This window comes from Daktulosphaira vitifoliae, unplaced genomic scaffold (assembly GCF_025091365.1).
Source record: "Daktulosphaira vitifoliae isolate Bord-2020 unplaced genomic scaffold, ASM2509136v1 Scaffold_3, whole genome shotgun sequence".
Lineage (NCBI taxonomy): Eukaryota > Metazoa > Arthropoda > Insecta > Hemiptera > Phylloxeridae > Daktulosphaira > Daktulosphaira vitifoliae.
The window spans coordinates 25,136,788-25,163,735 of NW_026099574.1; the positions used below are offsets into that span (position 1 = coordinate 25,136,788).

The following is a 26,948-nucleotide window of genomic DNA, read 5'->3' on the forward strand; positions in this document are numbered from 1 at the left end:
AAATTCCTTAAATGAACGTTATAATCACATAAAAGATTAGCAGTGACTGATCTAATAAAATTTCTAGTTTTCAACATCATGTTAGCAAACACAAAACATATAATTTTATTTATTGATATTGATAATAAACAGTCTGAATAAAATATATTACATCGTAATTCAAAAATCAATCTGTATTATAAAATTAAAAAATTTCTGCTGTTCAAATAGTAAGTATTAGAAGTTCATGTAAAAAAATGTTTTTAATCAAAACCCAATATTTTAACCATTTTGATGCTAAATATAATGGGGTGAAATACTAATATATACGTATACTTTCAAAAAAGCATTTAACGATAATGAGGTTTAGAAAAAAAATCATAAAAGCAATATAGTTATCTTTTTGTGTAATTTGATTGATGGATCCATTGCAATTTTTTTTTGTATATATTTTTATATTATTTACGTTTTATTAATATTATTTTTTCAATACACTATCTAATTCTACGAAGAAAGAAATAGAGATTGAAAATTAATTTATGAATAAAAAAAAGTTGGCCTTGTATTCTGGCATTAATATAAATGTAAGGTTAATATCATTAACAAATAGAACATAATAGAAGATAAGAACAACAATTAACGGCTTTGTGTTAGATTTTTTTTTATTTAAAAGAGAATTTACGTCATGGACGATAATCATTTTATTGACTATTCGGCCAAGTTAATGATAGATATCAAATTACTGTTGATATTTCCTCTGATTTCAGCAGTATTTTTGGTTAGATTATGGCTCTAAAACATAAAGGTGGTACATTAAAGTGTAGAAACTAAGTTTGAGATGGGAAGAAAATAATTACTATGATACTAAACGCTATAAAACTATTAAGGGCAAGACGGTACACACAAGCGCTATTAATAACCGGGTCCTCACTTAAAACAATTTTAATTACTGTTCGTTTTAACTAGTGTCGTAAATAATAATTTAATGTTGTGTTTTGCAATTGAATCGGCGGCCCAATAGATTACAGGCAAATATGTTAGTAACCGCGTTTGTTTTGTTGTTGCAACAACAAACGTCTTGATAAGGTACGAGTGTCGATATCAGACAAGTTTATGTTTTGATTTTTTGCTGGTAAAACAATGTTAACGTGTTGTGAGGTCTTTGTTTTAAGTGCTCATATGAATGGACACGAGCAGATATAAATCAAGTGGTCGTTCAGTGTGATCAATTTGAAGAACGATAAACGAGTAAGTTATGTTGCTAAAAATTGATCATGTCAAACGAAATGTTGTGCTGAGCCGAGTTTTATTTGCCTTCCACGTTATATATGGCAAATGTTTCACATTGTTCTCCAGCGACGACGTCGGGTCGTAATTTATTCGTCGTCCAACGCGGTTTTTCTCTTTATTTTTATTTCTTCTCATACCTTCCCACCCCACTGCATACTAAGGTATCTACTAAATGAACTCGGGTTTAGAAGGGAAAAAAGAAAGAGTGTATGTACACACACACACATCGTCAGCAGTAAGTATCTGTGCGTATCCTTAAAACCGGTTTTGTAAACTGGTCGATTGGTCTATGAACGCTGGAGTTCATGACCGGCCTATATCTATCCACAACAGCAGTAGCGACAGCAGCACAGCCACCACATCAGAGATAAAACTGAACACATCACTGTGTAATGATCAGGTTATTGTTTAGACCAAAATCGCACGTTGTTCGACGACAATGAGACACGCGGTGGCAACGCACAACATTTTAAGTTATTTTTTTAATGACTTTTAATATTCGTTACTCTTCCTTTGAGTATTGACCGTTTATGAATAAACACAATCCAGTAAGAACTCCAAGATTTATGATACTGGACGAGTACGTCGGCTAATGGTTTTTTCCGAAGAAATAAATAATCCGATGCAATACCGATGATAACAATATGATTGTTATGTATACTTATGGAATGCAAAAGTCATATATTATTATGATCGGAGTAGGACGAACCGCGTGGGCGTATCAGACGAACAATCGATCCCATAACATATTATTTTATTTCCATTTAAATTGTATTCGCGATTTACAAAATAATCTCAAAAACAGTTATTGCCGTAAATCAAACGATTTCAATTTATTTGCCTAAAAATCGCAGTCGTCGTTCGATTTCAATAAATAGCTTTTGTTTTGCCTCCGGCACAATACATTTCTCTACTCGCATTTGAGCTTAAGGAGTACACTTCTGAGCTTGCAGTAATCTTTTAATATTTTTAATAAGTTCGTATCCAACAGGTAAACCAGACTGTCGATTACAAACTTGAAGGTCCGACGTGCGCATGGATCATTTGGCCGAGCCGTCTGGTAGGTATACACATAATATTACAATATACGCACGCAGTCTCTTACATTTATCGTTTTGTAAAATCATTGTTGTATAAATTACATTGTACATACAATCTCATTTGAATATATTACAGGGCTCGCAATAAATCGATGGCAGGACACGTCAAAAAATAAAATTGATATTCCTATTTAAACGATCTCCCCTCTTCCACTCGTGTACTCCATCCCTCGAGCGCTATTAAATACTCCTTAATATTATCCCATTCAAAACGTATCGAATAATTTACGATTTATATAGACAGTTTGTGTATACATCACTATCGTATCGTAACCGAAACCAATTAGAAACATATACAGGAACAAAAAGATAACAAAATGTCAATAATTTTGGAAAAACAAATACTTAATATTTGATTGGACTAACTATTTTTTTTTTTCTAAGCTTTCTGCAGCAACGCTAATGTAATAAAAATAAACATTATCATTATAATGCGTTTGTTATATAATAACAAACACATTATGCTTTTCAATCCTGAAAACAACACGATGTAAAAAGAAAATTTGTTCTCTTTTTAGTGGAATTTTAAACGCACTATATATTATATGGTATAAACAATTATAGCGGGACAAAATGTAAATGTTAAATAAATAACGATTTTCTATGAAATATATACTGATACGCAAATAATAGTTACACAAATATCTTACTGTCGAGTAACAATCCAATTGTGTTACGGGTAATTGGTAGCAGATACAACACAAAGTTAATAGATATGTTAATAGCTTTTCGTTTGGTTTGTATAAAATATATCATTTCTTGGGAAACATTTTTTTTAACTCATTATTCCAAAATGAAAACATTTCAATTAGGTAAACATAAAAAATCTCTTCCGGTGCAATATTTTGAATACTGCAGTTTCAGTGGGCATCATTCCTATATAAGTCTACCGTATTAATTTATTTCCACACAATGTGCTACGCAAGTTCTCCACGTGTGTTCTGAATAGCTAATAGGGTCGGGCGGCATACAGCTGTATTTTAATTTGAAATGCAACCTAGTAATCTACAAAGTAATTCTTCCAGCCCTCACAGTGGAGCTTTCTAGATTTCTCTCATTAATCCCGTATTGAAACGACTGGGTAAGGCGAGGGAATGAGTAAGAGGCATTAAGAACTTATAATGTCAGAGATAAACCATGATATTTATTAATGTAAGTATCTTTTGTCTCGTGCGAGAGATAAATTATTAAAGAAGCAATTTTCAATTCCATTAAAAATGTTATTATAAATATTGCAATTTATTTTCAAGAAAATTTCATTTTACGTAGTCATTTTATAGTGTATTTATTTGAAATAAAAATTACAAAGTAATGAAAATGGATGATGAAAATGAGTAGTAAAAAAAGTATTTACTGAAATGGAAAATCTAGACGGTGTTTTCTTGATTACTAAAAAGAATTCAATATTTTTAATAATAAAAAATAATATGTACAAAATATATTTCTATCCAAGTTTATATTTACCTTAAAAACCTTTAACTAGGAAAAATTAAAATGTACGAAAGGAGAAAAATTATCATTACCATTTCAACGCGTGTACTCGAGCAGTTGTAATTCAACTATAATAATCAAATACTCACATTTCAAATAATAAATGATTAATTTTTTTTTTTTTTTTNTCAAATACTCACATTTCAAATAATGAATGATTAATTTTTTTTTTTTTTTTTAATATAAGGATAATGTTTGCTTTGTTTACAGTTCTTACCTGAAAAAAAAAAAAAAACTCTGTTAGTTTTTTAACCAATATTATAAACATTATGATTTTATATTTTAAACTTGATTACTTAAAAAATATATATTTAAGAATGTACAGTACTTCTTTTTGGTTTGATTAATACGATAAGACACGAAACAATGTCTGTCTATTTTCTCTTTAAAATGAGAACCCTTCGCTATTATTAATTTATTATGTTCAATTAATAACAATATAGATAATAACGGGTTACATCATCAACAATACTCTTAATTATATATATATATATATACCGCATAGGAAATGGGTATCGTAATTATTATGAAATAATTAAACGAATATTAATCGAGTTTACCTTTCTCGGCTTTAAATAAAAAAAATAATGTACAATACCTCTTTTCATTGCCGATCTAAAAAAAATCTCATTAAAACCGATTGAAAAGTATTTGATTGCGTTACACATTTTCTGTTTTACTTTCTCATAAAACATTACATAACCCTTGTGAGTTTAATAGTAGAAAACACTTTATCAATGTAATTTAATAAAAATAGAAGCACGTATAATTCTTGCGCTCGTGTTTCAGTTGAAATATTTTAATTATTCATCGTTCTCTTTTTCAATTTAAGTGCATCAATAATTTCTTTTTCCATTACGAAGTTAAAAATTCTCAGACCTAAGAAATAAGGGATTGTGCGTGCATTTCTATAGAACTAATTTATATTCTTCTGAAATACGATGGACACCTAAAATTTCTTCAATAGTCCATTAAAGTTATTGCCACCAGTGAAAAAAGCACCAAGGATGGGCGATAGAAAACTGTGCTGGGAAAAGTGAGGGTGTGGATGTTAGGACAAGATAAAAACAGTAACACATAAATCATAAGAAAAAGTTTTAGTGGCGTCGCGTATTACAAACAGTGTGTATTGGACGAGAAAAGTAATTTTGCAATGGGTAGGGTACTATTAAATGTTATTTGGAAAAGGCTTAGTAATTTACGGACTCCAGAGGACTGGGAATGGTGTAGAGTGGCCAGGGGTTGGATGGCCTGATATTAATGTAATAAATATGTTAATTTCGTCCTTGTTTCTTGCTCAAGTATTACGCTAAGAATAGATTGCGGGGTTAACAATACTTTACACTGAGAGTTTCTCTTATTTTTAGTTACTCTTTCTCACTATACTCGCCTCTATCATCCCTTTACCCCTTCCTAAGTCTTTAAGCTGAACAGTATTTATCATAACAGTTTATCTGGAGATTTCAATTTACTCGGATTTAAAACTCTTGCACAAACTTAATGCTACTAGCTTATAAAATATAATCAGTCGTAATGTGTAATATTTTTCTAAAGAATTATAAAACAAATTTTATTAAACCATAAAAATTCAAAAGTAAGGTCACGCAGACGGAATATAAAAAATATCGTTGATTTTTTATAGTATAAATAATTTATAGTGTATTTCTCAGTTTTATAATTTAAGCAAAATTAATTAGTTTTTTTATTAACTGTAAGTCTTAATTGAATATAAAAATTGTTCAAATTAGTCTTTGTTCATAATTCAAAGTTATATAATTAATTAGTTTAGCATTGGACACGAAGAATGGCTTTATAATGTAATCCATAATTTAAATGAAAAAAATATTATTTGTTAACGTTCCGAAATTACTTGCTTATAAAAGACTATTCATTATACATCAACATTTGATACTTGTCCTACAAATAAACCGTTTATTTTTCTCTTTGTACAATTGAATTATTGTTTTTGGTTGCGTCATATTGCCATAAAACGAAGTAGTATATTTTTAAAACGACAAATAACAAATATAGTATTATCATTTTAAATTAGCAGTTTTCCGTTAGTTCATAAAAGTCGTATTAAAAAATCAATTTTACACTGTTACACAGTTGAAGAGATTAAAAACGAGTATAACAAGATGAATGACTGTGTAAGGGTTTTGAAAAAGCTACTGGAGTATTTTCTTCATTTTTGTTGTTATAAATTATATGAGAAACGACCTCGTAAAAAGCATTTTTAAAACATTTGTAACAGTCTATTCAAATCTCACAACGATGTTTGCCTCCATCGCCTAGTTTATGGGTGTAGTTTATCATATGAACGCATTATGCCCTGGACGTAAAATATGAGAATTACTACAAGTCTCTTTTAAGCCCACCACCATCACCCTGATCGCACTTCTCAGCCATACTCTTTTTAAGAACAATTCCAATATCCCGTGAAGAAAACCTAATGTCGACGTTGCGATTCATAAATATTTATGTTTTAGTTTCCTACAAAAAATAATTCACAGACGGTTTTTTAACATCGATTCCCGATTTTTAATTCGTCTGGACACGCCGAGTTGGAAAACTGCTCACCACGGGGACGAGTATAGCAGAGTGACAAAAAAATAAATATTTGTTTAACGCGCGAACAAAAATCGTGAAGTAAACATTCGCTGACGTCGTGTAGTAAACAGATTATTTTTACTGTGCAATTTAAAGAGTAAAAATTGATTAAGAATTTTAATCTTCACAATAATAATGGCCAACATCACTAAACGGATTTATTTTAGATAAAATTCGTTTAAAGTGAATTCATAATAATGTGCATATTTCACACGACTCATCGTATCAACGTCGTGACTTGTTCCTTCTGAAAACTTATTACTGTGCAGTGTAAAGGCGGCTGGCCATACTCACAATCAAAATATTACATTGTTGCTTACCGCTAAACGTTGAGGATTTAAACAGCAGCCCGGAGCATCGTTTTAGTAGATTCGTTTTGCACCGAATAAGATAACAACACCACCACTCTAGAAAATATTAAATAATCTTTATCCCAACACGAGATAGGCCGCCATTTATTTTCTCTGGCGTTTATCGCTTAAACGTTACAAAATAAAACACAATCAACGACGGATCACCGAGTCGGAAATCTCTAATGATAATAAAATAATATTAAATAACATCACAGGTACGTGCTCCGTTATACCATATGCTCAAAGCGCACATCTGTTCTTTCCGACACATAATAATAATAATGCGTTTCCAATGGCGTTTAAATCAAACACTTTTTGACATTTTAAAGGGCCGCGCGTGTCTCATTAGTCAAGCACTGAATTTCAGTGTCGGCGAAAAGAAACGATTTTAAACTAATTAAGCGCCATACCCGGTAAACGTACTTCAGACAATCTCGATAGAAGATGAGTGTTGAACTGAAACGTTATCTAATTGACTTTGAACATCGCTGGTGTCGAGGAATTGGGAGACGTACATTTAAATTTGTCTCCGTTAAGAATATTAACTTTTGGACACCTGAGCCAAAAACGTGAGGACGTTTCAAACACGTGGTCTGCTTGTCTTATTGAAAGGAAACCAAATAAATTGCGTTGAACGGACACGTGATGTGTCGAATATATTTTTATGAGATTCACGCATGTTAATTGAATTATAACGAAAAAAAAAAACAGTGTTAATTATCGTAGTTCGTCGTCGTATTAAACGTTTAAAAAAACGGTCAATGTGCTAAATAATTGCAACGACGTTCACATTTACACGAACTGTCCTTCCGTTCCGTATAAAAACACATCGGGCTATTTATACGGGTAGAATATTTTAATTGCCAGTGTATAATTTTAGTTTTTACACGCTTGTCATAGCGAATAAACGATTTTTCTAGGTCCGAAACGCATTATTAAACGTAACATTATGTCTCCTTTCCAGAAGTTTGTCTTTATGTGACGCCCACATTTTACATGTAACTATCAATTTTAGTCGATTTTATGCTGATATTACTAGTGTGAATCATCACCCAAAAAAAAACCGTTCCGTGTACAACAATTAATAGATGTTGAATGGAAAATTATTATCCGCATCGAAAAAAAAAAACGGTAAAAAATGTGTTTTTCCATATACAATTTTTTAACGAAATATTCAAGAGAAATAACACTACTAACTGCTGCACAGTAACTTAGTATGAAAATCTAATTAATGTAACTGGCGTGATATGACGTGCATTATTTAATAGAACGAGAATAACTCGATACTCTAATGTATCGAAGTTTTTTTTTTTATGCAAATTGGTCTCTACAATGGTACAATTTCAAACAGTCAATTGATTTTGTTTTACACCAACGAATCCCAAATTATAGACACCAGCGTTCTTTTATTTTTGCCTAATCACACGCATTCGACAGTCTTAAATGACCCTATGAAGTAACTAAATTTTCAATAGGATAAGATTGTATCTGGAGCTGGAACAGTGTTTGTCTGGGCCATGAGGACACGGAGCTAGTTACAGGCCTATTGTAGTTACTCAGCCCAGCCATCTGCATAAATTTTCGTTTAATGAGCCCGCATTCATCAAACGTATATTATGTGTACGACGGAAAACAAATTGTTAACGAACAAAACTGCTGCAACACAACGGCAGCAGTAAATTATTTATAATTTAGTATTATGGTGCCGATAATGTAATAATAGTATTTCCTAGGAGAACAATCTGAACATATTTCACGGGTCATTTGCCGTTCTTGAAGTTTTCCAAGTCTCGGCCGTTGACCTAGAAACACACCAGTTTTTTCCTATGGGGTAGAGTTGAAAGGGTTAACTTCCTGGATGCAAGTTCACAACACCCTTGAACCCGAGTTAGTCCATGAAAAAAGCATGACATTTTACATCTCGTTTGCGGGAAACCGGAAATCACGAAAACCGTTTTATATCTATTTGACTATTTGAAGGTTACAAAAAAAAAAAAACACATGGATTTCGATCAAAACAATAAGTGAAATATAAAAATATTCAATTTGTACAACTTGGCTGAAATAAATATTCAATCAGTATATTATTTTTGTTTCTATTACTGCGAATTCGCTTAGGAAATGTATAGGCGTTCAAAGCTAATAAGCTTACTAATTATACATCTTCATAATCATTCACGATGTAATGTTTACAGTTTACAGACACTATGAAAACAATTACTACCGTGTTTCATTAATTATTACTGTTATTGTTTTAACAATGTGGTGCACCGCAATCTTGTGGTTTCCAAGTTTACGGACTCGACTATGTTCGTCATGTTACAACGTTTGATGAAATTACAGTAGTAATAGTAATGACAGCTTTGACACTTACACGAATAAAGCGGTCCAATATAATTGAACGTCGCTTTTAGCTACGAGAAGAGTTATGTTGAACTATCAGAATTTTTTTTCGGTATTGCAAATGTATTCTCCGCCAACGGGTATTCTGTTGAGTAAATGATCAAATCTAAAAGCAATTTTTCACAATGGCATCGTCAATACAACGGTATAATATGCTTGATATCGACATTTACAAACAAAATTGCATAAACGCTCCGAAATAAAAAACTGTTTTACGTGGAAAGCAAAGAAAAATCGTTGGCCTAATACTAGGTCATAAATAAATCCAGATACGGTTCTGCAGTAATTGTTATGGCAACGCTATACACTTAGCTGAGTATATAAGTTATTATATATATATATATATTCGGAAATGGTGTGTAACAAATTGCAAATAATATGTATAATAAGTATGAAAGAAGTAAAAAAACAACATAAAGTATTTTAATTCAAAATGAAATTTATCTTCAAACGCTATAGTAAAGAAGTAACGTTATTTTTCCAAAACTCACAATTGGTTACATGACTTTTTTGTAAAAATATTTTATGATAATAATAGTAATAATTATAGAATTTTTAAAGAATAATGTTATAATAACATTAAAAAATCATATAATAAAAATTGATCACTTGTAGCTAATGTTATTTAAAATCAAAACTATATTAAAAATATTGTTTAGTTTTAAATTAATAATATTTTTAATAAAGTTTTCATTATAAAAAATCATTATGACAATATTATTTTCAAAAAAATCATCGTAATCTGTCAAAATAAAAATATGAATGGAACACGAAAATCTGTGATTACTAGGGACATGATTAAATTTTATTAAAACTATTAGAATTCTATAAAATTATTAAAACTACATGGTAGATCATAAAACATTGTCATAAAATTTCCGCTTAAAAAACAATCTCTTTAATTAAACTCCACGACGTTTCATTAGTTTTAAGTTGTAAATTGTTATTTAATACTCAAACTAACATAAATTATTTGATCTATTGTAGATACAGCCGTTTAACAACCAGTATCAATCAGAAATGATTAAATTTAAAATTACATAATAAAATTTTAACGATTTTGAATTATTTAAAATAGTGACTATTTTTTTAAATTTTGTGCACTAGAACACATTTTGTCTACAATTCAAAACATAGTTTCATTATGGAATACAATGGACATGATGTCTTCAAAGAGTCTCGGCATTCGTTTTTCTAGATATTCTATTTGGTTGAATACACCACAGAACAAAACATTGTTGTTAATCTTCTTTAAATGAAATTAATAAACACGGAATGCCCTAGAAGCATTTCAATAAGAAAAATGAATTTTTAAAAACAGACTAATGAGTCCGCAGACCTCAAAAATAAAAGTACCTATAGTATATTATATCATTGGTAAGGTGGGAACGTTTGAATAATTGAACGAAACACTGTGAAGCAACTATTGTAATGGTACTAAAATCTAGTCAAACAAAACTGAAGAGTTAACAAATAATTGTTTAGAAAGCCATAAGATATATTTATACGTCGCTTTCTTGTATTTAAAATTTTTGTAAGCAATTGACTAAATATTCTTTTCAATTGAATCAATTCTAAATAAGCTCAAAAAAAAAAAAAAAATGGCGATAAAAAAAAAAGAGATGAAAACGCATGATTTTAGTGCCGTGAAAGCCGTGCGTCATTTGCATCTGTAAAATATGTATTTATGCTTTGAAAGCTACTTAAGTATGCACTTTTAATATGATCTTTAAAATTTAAAATATGCAGTTGTATAGATATAGAACTATATTTATCAAAAATTTATGAATGGAGTACATTATGTATTTATTATTCATGTTTATAAGAGGGTTGAATTTTCTGAATAATATATTAATTTTGTTTTAATATACGTTCGTTGTTTTTAAAACTGGTATATTTTTATTTTATTTTGTCAAGTAATATTAATTGAAAACTAAATTGTGACGAACACATTTTCAAATTTCGAATTGCTGGCATATTAAAAAGTCGTTGCTTAAGTATTTTTAACGGTAATTCAATTATCAAAACAAATATCACTATCACTGGCGTTATGCCAAGTTATGCAATATAACCTTATTAAATTAAAAATAATTAAAAAAAATATTTAAATTTTTAAAAATTAACTTGGAATAATTGGAAAATTAATATACAGTACGGTATTGTAATTTATAACTTTAATTAAATTTCATGGAATTAATTCACAGGAAAATATAAGTCTGTAATACAATCAAATTGGAAAAAAGTAGTTCTAATGAACCATTGTTTAATAGCTTTCAAAACATCATAAAAGTTGTCCGTTAAATTTTGAGGGGTATAAAATTTTTAATTAAAAGTTGGAATGTATATGGGATTAAAACTAATTAATTTTAATGGTCATGTGTAAATTACTTTCAGAGTATTAGAATTATAACTTACAGGAATTCCCAACATACTATCAGTAATTAGGGTAACGTTCAGTTATTTGAAAATAAAATAGAATAAAAAATAAAGATGTGAAATTTCAAGAATTCTAATTAAAAATTCAATAATCGTGCTGACTATCGATTACAGTAAGATAAAAATATTCCAACCACTTAGGTATTTTTTCGTTAGGCGTTGAATAATTATAAAGACATTTTTTTTTTATGGTTTGATTTTTCTCAGGTAAGAAATAAATTAATCAAGTAATATTTTTCATTATAATAATAACAACAGTTTGAGATAAATCTAACAACAATTTTTTTACGGCAGATTAGTGATTAACTTTGAATATATCTGATTTTAATATTACAATATAGCAAAGTAATGAAAAATTGTCGGACAACCGAATCGTTCCCACTTCAATTTATCACATTGCTGCCGTAATAGTTTATTGTGTTAAGGGATGAAAACACGTCACCCGATTGTTGTAAAGTCATTTTTTCATTTTTTTGTAAAGACCAAAGGGAATTATTAATGATGATACTGATCATTTGAACCCCACTCGGTGTCTACAAGAATCTAACAATAATTATTTGACACCGACAAAGGACCGCCAACAGTCATATTACTTTATTTCACACTCAGTACATAAAAACATAATTTCTCTAAATCGCTACTTGTAATTCTCGATATTAATTTTAAAATTACCATAAACTAAAGAAATCCAACGTCAAAGATTTATTATTACTTTTTGTTTGTTTTTAATCACATTATACTATTTAGATGACTATGTAATAAAGGCATGCATTCTTCGAATGATATAACACTAAAGTGATTGGTTTATACGGGTTAAGTAACACACCGTGAAAGGAACCATACTGAGTTTAGACACGTATTTGTGTGTAAAGAGCTTGTAGGATTTTTTATAATGGTACATTGTGTTTTAATCTATCAGTTTCAATTAAATATAGTTAAAGCTTGAAATTACTTATTAATATGCACAGATCGGTACTGAACAAATAGTGTGGTCTAATAAACTTATTAGAGCAAGTAGATCATTTGTTTAAACAAATCTAAGGAATGATTCCTATCAGTTTTAATAATAAGATTTCTATAGATATTAGTCTTAACAATAAAAAGTCCCAAATGATATATAGTTTTATTCTATCGATTTACTATTAAACTATCTTTAAACGTAATAATATTATTCTCATTTGCGACTGAAGAATTAACAATTAAGGTAAAAAAAATCCTATTATTAACATTTTTATGTGAAAATAATCACAATATATCTTCCATTTCTGTTAATAATCAATTATAAAATATAATTAGTAAATTTAAAGTTAATTAATGCAACTTCAGCGTTGTTTTGTTCAAAATCTTATTTTAATAACAATTGTTATTGCGAAGAAATATTTGAATTTGTTATTTTACGCAAACTTTTTAACAATAGAATCATAATTCAAGAATATTAAAATTCATAATTAAAACAAATAAATCATAAGCAATTCTTTTTTAGAAAATGTATATACAAACTGATATTTTTTCATTTACATTTTTACCATAATATCCAGTTGAAAAATTAAAACACTAACAGAGTAGTACAGGATTTTTAAAACATCAAACCATGATATTTTTAATGTATGTATTATTTGTTACTTTTAAAAATCTACTCAAGCCCCGTTGAATAGTTAGATAAAACGATTATATAAATTTTAGAGTTATATTTGTCAAACTCTTAGAATATATTGTTTCTTCAAATACGAGAAACAATAATAACTCATTAGAAATATGATGATGTTGTTTTTTCTGTAAAAAAATATCAGAGTGTAAACTCACTAAAAGCAACCGTTAATGGAATAGCCATATGGTGTAAATATTTTTCCTCGTTTAAGGATATTATTTTCGTAAAAGATTAGATAAAATTACTATCATATTAAATAGGTTTTTAATTGTAAGTAATTTTGAGGCTCGCGCTTCCAATTAAATTCCAAATTGTTTATGTGTACACAAGACAAAAAACTTATTACTCTTTTTATTGTTTATCACCAAATAATAAAATTATTTTAGTTATCTATTAACAAAGAAATATTTAAAGGTAATGTTACATTAAAAATACAAATAGATTTATTTTTACCAACCGCTTCAAAAATTATGGCGTACAAAAATTTCTCTATTGCGACACGGCTATTGAAAAATAAAACAACAACAGATGAGTACAACACTTGGACCAAAGAACCAAGTTTTAAAATGAGACATTTTTTTGTATAGACAATTACAAATGTGTACTCCAAAACAACAGAAATGAACGTGGAAAATGATTAGATTGAAATACTCACTCTAAACCGAGTTAAACGTATTTTAATAGGAAAATGATGTGCCGTGCGAGTCGTGCCTGTCAAATAACAACAATAATACTGTGCAAGGCGATGTTTTTGCCCACGTGCCGCCGCTATCATTACTACCGGCAATCGGTCAGAACATGTTATTCAAATACCGCGTGGTTGCTCTGTACATGTTTGCAATGGGTTGCGAGTGTAGGACAGTAGTAACAGAGACCGTGACCTCGTAAAACGCACTGTTGGGGTGGGTCGTAGACGTTCAGAGGTTGTTGAAATCGCAGCCGATTTACCTTTTGGGGTACCCGTGTTATTATCACTCTCGCGCTTAACCGTTCCGAAGGGGAGGAGTGTGTAAGAGGGGAGACGGTGTTATAGTAAGGGACAGACGACACGATGTCGAACGCGGTCGGCCGCAGTGGAGAGGTGTGGAAGCGGGGGGAAAAAAAGCCGTCCGTCTGGCACGCAGGTAATCCGCCGTACCCTCGGGGCCACCCGCGAATCCGGTGGCTGCGACCGGCAAAACGCGCGCCATATAGTTACTACACACGGCACTCGCTGCTCTCCAGTGACTTTACTCACCATGTAATAATGTTGTGTGTTCTTATTTCTTTCTTCTCATTTCAGAATTATTGCGGCCAATTTGTTAACACACGCACGATACACCCCACACTATGCACTTCGCCTCGACACGTCACCTGTTGTACAATTGTTTCTCATGCGCCTCGTGACCATCTGGCGTCTATCCAACCCCCGAGACGGGACGCTGATCGCCACTATCAAACACATCACACGATTCAAAAACTGTTAAGGCCGTTTTGATGGTTCTGATAATAGTAGAAATAAAACCAAATATTGTTAAAGCCAAAATGAGTTTTCTAAAATATAAAACTGGCTAAACGATTGTTTTTTTGTAACTAAGAAATGTCACTGTAAAATAATTATCAATTATAAGATGTTGTGACAAATAACGGCTCTCATTAATTGAAATTTAATATTTAAACACACAGTAAATTCATGCTAAATTGTATAACGTCCGCCATTGATTAAAAAAATATAACCATAACATCTAATACACCGTCATAATAAAAATAATCCCAAGTAGTTTTTAAAAATAAAACTTGTGAATAGCTTGAGAAATAAAGAAAAAAAGAATATAGACGATGAAAGAATTTATTAATCAATGTTGTCGGGAGAAATCTTCGACAAATGAAATACTGTTTGAATAAAAAAGATTATTATTTTTCAATACAAATCGAATACCATTTTAATTGAATTTATAAAAATTCAAATGTTATCCATGCTATGTAGAGAAAATTCAAAATTTTCATTATTATAATATCATTATTGAATGTTATAATAAAATCAATATAATTAAAAAAATTAATTACATATGTTTTGATTTATTTTACCTGTTTATTTTTGTAACGTAACAACCGTGAACTGAAATAAATTACATATGTTTATTTACGTATTACATATATAATATAGCAATTAATAATTAATTAATAGAAAATTTCAAATGATAGAATGAACAACAACTACACGAGTTTATTTTGTTAGATGTTTTTTTTTGAAATTCAAACATTTAAAAAATAAAAAGCTTTGCTTGAAAAATAAGACAATTTTTGTTTTCGAAAATACTAAAAAGCTTTTAATAATCAAAAAAAATTTTAATAAAAATAAAAGTATATAGAAAAATTCTGTCAGATTTGAATGTTGCTCGTATAATTAATATTGCGTAATCTATTTAAAAGTATCTGCCATATAATATTACATTCCAACGAAAATACCTATTAATCACTTCTTAAATAGGGAAAGTACTGGGGTAGAAAATGGAAAAATGCTATTCATTGCAACACGCCCAATGATAAATAGTGAATGCCAGGGAATTAAAGTTAAGATTGTGTTGTGCTCGACATCTAGTTTAATTGAAACAACCCTGAGAAGACATTTAGAAATGTCCACTTAGTTAATGCAATAAGTAATAACGTCATAGCTCCTGCTCTTCTTCTCTGCCTTAATTATGTCAATAAATATCAATTAATTTGTAATTTGTGTTGTTTTTTCATTTGAAATAAAAAATTATTACTTCCTTAATGGACTTTTACGTACCACATTCTTCTGTTTTTTAATAAAAAAATAACATACTATGACATAAATTATTTATAATAATAATAATAATATGTATAGTGGAAACAGTCTTTTATGTTTAAAAATTTTATGCGAAACATAAATCTGTCTCATTACTTTCCCCTACAACAAATCCAGTCAACATAGCAATAGTTTCGGTGGGGTTGGGTACGAATAGCCTTCTAACAAAAAGAAAAACTAATATCCGACAGGACATAAAATAAACTTTCTGTAAATTAAAAACCAATTATTTGAAAACGGCTAAATTTAATTTAAAACTAATGTCGTGAATATTAGAGTGCTTTTTATTTATAGTTACTACTATATTACTCGAGCACTCGCCCACACATTCAGACAAATGTAATTTTAACTTTTTGTCATCACTATATAAATGAGATTTGATAAAAATTTTGTAAACCAGCAGTGGCAATTGCGACTTAATATGTGTATTTATATACATATTATTTTAGTATACAACATTAACTTTACAGAGTAAATATTATTACAAGTGTCTAGATATTGAATGGTCGACTTTCACCAATTAACGTTAAAAAAAAAAACTAATAATCAGTTGGCCCTTAATTAAACAACAACTAAGGCAATTAAAAAAGCTACCATAGATAATTTAAACTTTTGTTTAGACAATTATTAAGAAACTTCTTTTTTAAAGTCATGACATCGAAAATAAAAAAAACTACTTGTAACTAATAAAACTTGGGTAATAATCAAATGATGAACACACATTATTTAGTATGCTGTAACAAAACACGGATGCCAAACGAATACATGCAAAAACAATTATAAATTAAATATATTTCAGAAGAGCGACAACTAAAAGGGTTATGATACTAAGGGAGAGTGGAACGCACAATAGACTTTAGCTTTGTTGTCATTGTTTCTGAAGTGGGCGTTCATACGTTATACTATATGTATTTCTCTCATTTGGTGTGTTCCTATAATTTCATTTGAAGATTTATGAGGCTATTAAAAAAAATAATAAGTAAAGAGAAAACAAAGTTATTATTACTCCGGGGTAGGAGGGTTATTGATCCAAGAAGAACATAATCGTGCGCCATAATTTACAATAATATTTTCGTTATTATACACGAGCAGGTTGTACTGCTTTCCGGATTGTTTAATTACAATAATAAGGTCGGGTGTAATTTATTATTGTCATGAGATATTTGTTTAGATATAAAAATAAATAATTATCACTGTATACCTGTTTAGCTAAAAAAAAGTAAAATAATTGATTGGTTGCGTCACGTGATAGTGACGTAATATAATATACATTTTTTATTCATTATTATTTTTATTTTCTATACTTAAGTCTGATTGGCTGGCAGCACAATCGCAATACTTCAGAGTTATTATAACGACACACCGTCGTTAATCTAATTTCACAAGAGGGATTAGTATAAAAATAAATATTTTACACAAAATTAAAAAAAAAAGTAGCTATAATAGATTTGTTACAACATAAAATCATAACTTGTCATTTCGATCTCTATAGTTTACAACCTCGACCGAATAAAACATTTAACACTTAAAAATATCTATTTTATTTGGAAAATATTATCTTTAATTGTAATTCACCTATTTTCGTTTCTTAAAAATAATTTAACTTTAATTTGAAAACGGTATAAAAATCAAATTGCTTTTACTTCTAGAACTTATAAGAGTGGTAGGCTAATATACTTTTTAAAAGTTTAGTGTTACTGGATAGATTAATTTATTTTTCATAACCACAACAGTTACATTATTTGTAAATTTATTAATAGCACATATAAATTATTAATGTAGATTTCTAGGCTCAAGTCAAAAACTCGGTATTTCATTTTTTTTTCATTGTCCGACCAAGAAAAGACAACACTCAAAATCAAATTTATATATCATTAAATACTATACTTTTTTATGTATAGAATAAACAATAGTTTTATTCTGTTTGTGTTCCATTGCCAGTCTCGAAGTATACCACATGGTACATATTATTTAAAAAATATATATTCCCCGGTCTTATTTGATTTTATGCCGTTTTATTACCATTGTGTAATACATGAATCGTTCAAAAAATATATCATCATATAGTTACCCATCCCCTCGCCTTCTTCCACTTCACGTCTTTCCAATATAAACAATAATAATAGGTACAATACATTACATTATAATTCTTTTATTAAAAAAGAAATTTAATACCATCTTATAACTGATATATTATAATTTGATTTTAAATCGATATTAGTTTTAGTTTGCCTATAAATTATTTTGTATAATTAAAATAGCCTAAACTATCTATTTAATATATTAATATATATATATTTAGAAATAATTCTAGTATTACTTAAAGCTTTTAAACAAGTCAGAAAGTATCATCATCTGAATGTTTAAGCGCGTACAACAGTGTGCCGTTGTAACTAACACATTACTTAAAATGCATTAACTTCTTGCGGCCTTTATTTACCCATCTAGTCATCGTTCACATCAAATATCTTTGAAATTTTACATCCATGTCGTTGGACGTACAGGTGACCATCAATTGTGAATACTTTTAGCGAAACAAAAATTAACGGTTTTTCTAAATTGTAATACCTGTAAGTTACTTTATTAAAGTAAAACTATTGAAGTTTAATAATTTTTTAGTAAATTTTAATGTCTGACTTCAGTACATGGGTGCGGCCTGGTAGTAGGGCGTACCCACTATGTATGGTTCACTCGTTTGGAAGGCCAAGTAATTATAAAAAAAAATATCATAATTTTATTTTCGCTCTCAACTTAACGGAATTCCATTCACACGATAAATTTAACTTGTTTGACTGACACTGACAATACGTTTGTCTATTCAGTTTTTTTACACTGTTAAAACATGTCAAACAATTATTGCTTTCACAGATTATTTTTCTAACAAAAACATGAAAATTATTCTATTATTATTATTATTTTTATTTAGTAACGGTTTGAATTGATAGTGTTTGCATTTTAATAGAAAAAAAAAAAACTATAAACAGTTAAAACCATAAAATGTATTCTTTAATTGGTTTTTCATGTTTATCGGTATCTAAAAGGGGTCATAATATTAATTATTTGTATTTATATTTTATCATTCAAGTCGAATATGCTGAACCGGTATTTTTAGTAAAAGCTCGTGTATATGAACTACCTTCTTTACATCGATTCTCACCAGTAACAATCACAACAGTAGAAGATAATTTTATTAAGAGCCCTATTCTTCGAAAAGTGATGCAGATCGAAAAGTTAAATTCTGACAACAAAAACTCGAGTGAGTATAATACACTAATCTGTTTGAAAATTTCAAGTATTGAACCAATTGAGAATAAAATTAAAAAAAAATTTAGATTTTGTTAAAAGCCCGGACAAGGCGACTTCGCTGAAGAAAAACTCAACTCCTTTATCTATGGAAAATTTTAAAAATGTGACAACTAAATTGGACAAAATGCTTGCTGATAAAAGTCAATTAATCAAAAATTCATCGGATTAATTAATTCGTGTATATTTTTTGACGTCTACAAACTATTTTAATTATTTATCGTTCAAATATGACATCATATATTGTCGTTTATCGCAATTTCTAAAAATATTTCTTGTAACAAACCTAAACCAATTGTTATAATATTAATGTTAACTCGGATATTTATTTCTTCTAATATGAGTATTTACTAAATTATTCTATAGTAAAAATATTTTTTAATATCAGTTCGACTTAACTCATTTGTAATGAAATGTATGAAGGGGTCAGCCTGAAAATTAAAATTCCATATATGAATAGGTTTGGGTCATCACTATCGTTCTTTAATCACACAATCGTAGTTTTGATACTCGGTCGGTTTATTAAAACTGTAATAAAATATTAATTAAAAATACATAAATCGAGTTAAGCATTATTAGGATTACACAATGGATAAATATTAAATGGTTTGTCATATCATGAAAATCTGAGTAATATCTTTTTTCAACATTTTTTTTTTTTTCATGACTGCGGCAAATTTACTAATGTAAGCAAAATATTATAATCGAATGCAGACAATTGCAACGATAGGATTATTGCACAATGAAATTTCGAGGTACAGAATTGACGTTATACCAAATAATTCCATTGTCATTATACAGCCGAAATCAATTTAAAAATAATTTTTATCGGTTTAGCCAGAAAAAGAAAGAGCTGATGAGTTTTATTAATCTTTACGGCAGAATAATTGTATTCTGGTTGTGTGCCAGTTAAAACAGTATTTATACTTTAGTACTAAATAAATTACTAAAGCTCAACAATTATGCATACTCACATGTACACACAAAAAAAAAATCATAAATAATTTAGAATTCTACAGTGTAAGCTTCAAAAAACATTTGCAATGTCGAATAATTTTTATTAATCTAAAATACCGGTAGTGAAATATTATTATCAAAATGCATTATCGTTATCGTAGAAATCGTATAATAAATAGATAGGGACGATGACTGAGCGACGGATGGATATAACGTAACCGTTCGATTTATTAGACATGAAACTAAATGTAACGAGATAAATAAAATGAATTTAAATCTGAATGTAATGAACCAATTAGTATTCATGGATGGAACACATTTTATTACCATTAAATCAGAAGACTCCAGCCTGGGAGCAATAAAAAATGTGCATTAAAAATATATATACCTTTGTAAACACAAAAAAAAAAAAAAAAAAAAAGAGGTCATGACGTGTGCTTGCACTTGACTTTTTTTCAATAAATCCTTCAGTAATAAAGTACTGGTCCATAGAAGAGCACAATAGCTTTCTAATAAATAATTCTGAATCTTTATTTTAAGTCTCTTATCGGTTTGCTTTAGTATAAATAATTGTACAAACGTTTATTGTAAATATGGGATGTACACAGCAAGTATTAGCATACAATAGAAAATAACGAGAAATTGTGATTGTAGGGTGAGAAGAAGGGGTGTATCAGAGAAGGTAGTCAACAGATAAAAACGTAATGATATCCATTTTTTCCTTTTAGAATAAACGCTTACGCATTTATTTGTTTAGAATTTTATTTTCTTGCTGTTCGTTTTGTGAACGAGCCTGTTTGATGTGTGCGTTTAACAAAGTCAAGAGAAGAAAATATCGAATAATTGTTTACAACATGTGTTGGACAACTAGACTATGGTTAATGGAGCCGGTTTTTCAGTATTTGCCCCGTCATGGGAAAACCGGGAAAAGAATTTCAACATATTCGAAATTTACCGTGTTGGTGTCGTGCGATATCTTATTAACTCGAGTTAAAATTTTATCGCTATCAGTTCATATTAATACGATCCGATAAAATGTCCTCTCTGTCGTTTTCATTTTATGTTAATTTATAATAATAATAATAATTTACATCCGAAAAATTAAGGGAAAATTTTAAGTAATACTCCTGACAATAAACAACGAACAGTAATCATATTATACAGTGCACTCAGAACAAGCACTTAATAAAACTATTAATTTAATTTTAACTACATCGTTAGCGTCATTACCAGAGCTGAACATTACACTAACCGAACCTTCTGGAAACTACTCGGTTATTTTTTCTCAACGGAGAGAGACGTAATTAGTTTTATTAAATCACAATGAAATTATCATATTTTAAGCAGTCGGGGTTTCGATTTGTGACCGTTAGAGGTAATCACAAATTGCCGACATCGATAATACTGTTATTACAAAATTAAGTATCGAAATATGGAATTCCTGAGTGATGGTACACGTCTGAAGATGCTGGTCGGGTTCAAGGCCAACCAAGGCCATGGTTGGTTGACCCTGCCCAGACTCGGTGGTTAATTCATTAATCGTTGTTACCATCATTCTGCCGGACGAACTAAATATATTTTTAATTCGGTAAAATAACTATCACACCGATTGATACGTGTTGTTCGGGAACCTATCTGAAATCAATTTTTGTAACGATCCTTTTTTATGTTTAATTTCATCGTAGTGTATTAATCATTAAAAAACTTCAAAAAACCGGTTTCAAAGAGTAATTTACATCTTTATGGTTCCACCCAGACTGCAGAGACGTTGAATAATTACAATTTTTTTTTTTTTTCAAAACTTATAGATTCTTCATCGTTCATATTTCTTAATTATTTATTACTTTTTTTATATTAATAAATGTTATGGGTGGTACAGTAATGACGTCACCGTAGTTATTTACTCACAAAAAAAAAAAAAACACACACACATACACAAGTACTTATTCTAAGCTCCAAACATAAAAGGTTTTGAGTAATAAACTCTATATAAAAAAATCAAGATTACTATACCTTATATAGATATTGGTCAAACATTCGGCATACGTCAACGTCGTTTCCAATGCAGTAAGTAGCTTCCATTTTTATGCACTTTTAATTAAATCGAGGTCCTAGGTACGTTCCTAGGACTTTATTCTGACAGGAGTCATAAAACATATAAAATCAGCCGATTATTATGGATTATTTTTTCACGTTAGATTAACACTCAATAATTGCAATAAATTAATTTTTGGATTGACTGTTTTTTCCACAATATCACAACAATAATTCAGTTAAAATTAATTATTATCAAAACATAGAACTCAAAAAAAAATAATAATAAAACAAGTGTAATAAACGAAAATATCGGTCGCACAAATAAAAAATCGAATTAAAAACAAAAAAAAATTTAACTTTCTGAAAAGGCTTCAAGACGAAAAAACGATTTTTAATTAAAAAAAACCGACTAATAGAACATGATCAATTAAAAAAAAATAACTATAATCGCAAACAATAATCCGTTGATCTATGTATTCTAGTAGACAATACGCGTACGGACAGAACAATAATAATTAGTCTATGTAAATCAATTAATAGCACATCCGGCGAGAAGAGCGCGTCGAACTCGGCACCGTGTGGTTAATAGTGCGGGCGAACCACATGAATCTCACATGCGATGAGTCCGGGAGCGGAGAACGATGAAAACTCAATTCGACCGTCGCGACACCTGGACGCCGAAACGAGCAACTGCTGTCGCGCGCACATACACCCGCCGTACAACACACACAATCAGCTCTCCACCCACAATTATGTTTTACCATCAGTGGTCTCGATTGGGGTGGGAGAGGGGATCCTTACACACTGAAAACCTTCATTTGTAAAAGGGGTTCACTAAAGTTATTCCGTCAGCAGTGGTGTACGTTAACATAAAATTTTAAAAATTCAATAAGTAGAGAAAAGTATAAAACGGAAAGAAAAAAAAACCTACTAATCGTTTTCCGAATTTGAGCTCTACACTCGTATTGAATAATATAATAATGTCGCACAGATGTTGCAACTATGTATGTCATGGAATACTACATAATAAAATAGAACCTCTAAAAGATTTATTAATTTTAAAACAAGCATTTGTTTTATTTCGAATGTGTCAAAAAATGACAGACTTTATTGTAAGATTTATGAAAAAAAAAATAATAATAGCCGATGCGAGTCGATAAAAGTAATAACACAATATACTATTATGTGAATAATACAATGTATTCACAAATAAAATATAAAATTTGAAAAATGTGATGAACAAGTATCAAAATGAGAATTCAACTATACTGAATAACTGAAAAATAAATTTTAATAAGTGAAATGTACAGACTATCTAAGATATTTTTGATGATAAAATTCGATAAAAATAAATATATCTTCTAATTTATTGCAAAAAAGATAAATATGGAATGACATCGCAACATACTAATTTATTGCAACACTTTATATAAAAAAAAAACGTGTTTTTGTGAATTGAAACTATGGATTTTATATATTATAACTTTTACTCCAACAAAAAACATATTAAATGGAAATTTATTGACCAAGTTGGTCAAATGTTTCTTATTATTACAATTCAATTATTTTTAACTTAAACAGACAATATTTATATTTTATTTGTGTTTAGTAACATATAAGTTTTCAATAAAGTAGTTAATGAGTGCATTTTAAAGTTAATTTTTATATCCTATAACCAATTAATTACGTTTTCTATATAAATGATATACGATATTATCCACTAGAACATTATCTTTTAGTTTACATGATAAATAGCGTACAATATTACGGTAATGTAATATTATATATCACAATGGATCTATATAGTAACATCTCATTAATCAAGAATGTTATCGCTTCAAGAAATAATTCTTTTTCAAAATTGAGTCTGGAACTAGCTTGCTTTATTCAATTAAATCTTTTATACTAGTTTCTCGATTCGATTTAATAAACACATAACTTTTCTAAAATGGTCATTGAAATTGAAAAGCTATTTCAACTTGAACCCATTCAGCACTTACATTTTATGAAGTTAATTTTTCCATTGGATTATTTATATTAAATGTTTACAGATGCTCTGACGTTGATAATGTATGAAGTTAAAATAACCATTAAGTGTCTGGCGTCAATTTTATGAGTGATTTTAAATCAGCTAATAAAAAAAGGGAATGCAGGTGTTATTATTTTTTTACCACACCATCATAATATTCGTTAGTTAATAATAAAAATTATATCTTGTTGCTTTAGGATATTTTAAACTATTAGAATTTATGTTACTTTTAATTTTAATAAACAAAATATTTTAGACAAGATCTTCAATATGCTGCATTTCATTGTAGAGCAGAGTGTTTTTCGAATGCACCTTTCATAAAAAATATATTAAGTTTAATTATAAAACAGTAACCGCATTTTTTGTTAATGCAACAACCAGTAGTTTATAAAATAGTTCGTATTAATTTAAATTTCGGTACATATACTTATATAAGTCATCTTTTTCTTTTGTTTTTTGAGTAAATTTATCCACATTTAAATAAAATTATACGATTTATTACGATAGTTACGTTTATATTCGTTGTGTTTTATTAGTGAGTTTGTTCATTTTGCTTTTAGATTTAAGTTTTAATTATTAAATTACTAGATTGTTACGGGCCCGCATGAGTGATTGTTCAGTTGATCACCCAGGACGAAAGTCTGTGTTATACAAATAATAATATATTAAAAAGAACATGACGTAAAAATTGAATACATTAATTATAATAAGGCTAATGACCTTTACATATGGTCCAAAGATTGTTACTTATTTGTTGAAAAATAATTATTAAATCGTATCCTATTTGAATTTAGATAGATATTTTTTCAGTAATATTGCTTTTTTCTCGTTAAAAATATTAATAAATAATTTTACTTAAACATTTGATATTAAGTTAACTCATATACTTATAAGATATAATGTATGCATTAAATTACTGTGACGAAATGAGTCACCAATGTTTCAATGATTAATTATATTTATTCTTTACAATATGTATAGATATAATGATTTAAAGTTATTTAATAATTATTTTAATCCGTTTTAAAGTTAAAAATTAATCATAGGATGCAAAACTTCTATATATTTTTATATACAGAAATAAAATGTATCTTGATTTTAGAAACAAAAAATTAACTATACAATATTTGTTACCAGTTTTATGAAAACGTATTAAAAACTTATAACTACACACCGAGTTATAATAAGTTTACAGTACCAAAGTTTTGAAGCGAGTTAATTCGATCTCATATCTTCAAATATTAATAGTTTTTATATTTAAGTTAATAAACAAATATACTAAAACTTTTACATTCAGAGTAGTATGAATAATAAAACTAATTTAATATTTAGTAACAACTCATTGTAAATTTTTTATAAAAAAATACTGTAAATTATTAATTAAATTATCAAAAACCAAAAAAATTATTTTACTTTTGTTAGTTATTTTAAAATGTAATGATTTGAAAAAACAGTTATTATCGTTTTTTTTCAGATTATAATAACAAGCTATTCACTGTTAAAAACCTATTTTTGAATGGTAAATGAATTTATTAGTAACAAATATTGATGATTTTTTATAACAGTACAATATTTTTTAATAAAATAGGGAAACAAAATAAAGAAATATTGTTTGAATTCTTTGTTAATATCATAATTCTTTTCTAGTTTAATTGTTTCAATGTCATCGGTTTCATGAGTTTAATAAAATTTCAACTTTATATTTTTTATAAGAAAAACGTTTCATTTATAAATTTTATGAATAAAATTATCACCAGTCATAAAACCTTATAAAAAATAAATATAAATGAAATTATAAACTTTTACCCAAGAAAGAATTTATATGAAATTTAAAACTTGGTTGAAAAATCAAACTAAAATATTTTTATCGTATTAATTATAATTTACTCAATGCATTATACTAGTTTACAAACAAAACAAATACTATTATGTATGAAATATCCATAAATAATTTAATATACCAAAATATTTGTAATATACATGATCTATAAATTATTAATAAGCTTGGTAAATAAAATATTTATGGTTATTCTATTATTTAAAACATATCGTGTTCTGAAAAATCATTGAATATAAAATTTATAAATAACAAAAGTTTGTTTTGAAAACAAAATGATAAATTAAAATTCTTTTGGAATAGGACTATTTGTTACTATGGATCAAATAACAAAATAAAATATTACATTTAATTTAAACTTGGTTCTATATTTCTGAACATAAACTGTATAAAATTAAAACTATATTAATAATATTATTAATTTAAAAACTAAAAAATTAAAAGTATTAAACTCAAATGCCGCAAATAATATAATAGTATTAATATATATTATAATATATTATATATAATAATATATTAATATTTGGTCGTTTTCACGTATAAACTTTCATATCATAATTGCGTTTTTTTGTTTGAGATAGACTTTGATGCACATATATCATATACAATTTGTTTCTCTTAAACTTTAATTAATTTATTGCTAAATTTAATGTTCATGAATTAATA

The 26,948-nt window shown here is 28.4% G+C and overlaps 1 protein-coding gene across 2 annotated transcripts in view; it reads right to left on the reverse strand.

Moving 5' to 3' along the window:
* Positions 1 to 23,043, reverse strand: part of LOC126901806 (TOX high mobility group box family member 3-like) — a 67,151-nt gene extending 44,108 nt beyond the window's left edge. Inside the window, exon 1 of one of the 2 annotated variants that reach the window (XM_050678574.1) lies at positions 22,393 to 23,043. In XM_050678574.1, the coding sequence (XP_050534531.1) occupies positions 22,393 to 22,461 (69 nt within the window). In that variant the 5' untranslated portion in view covers positions 22,462 to 23,043. The remainder of the gene's footprint in view (positions 1 to 22,392) is intronic. The other variant, XM_050678573.1, reaches the window with a different exon arrangement.
* Between the last annotated feature and the right edge of the window lie 3,905 nt (positions 23,044 to 26,948).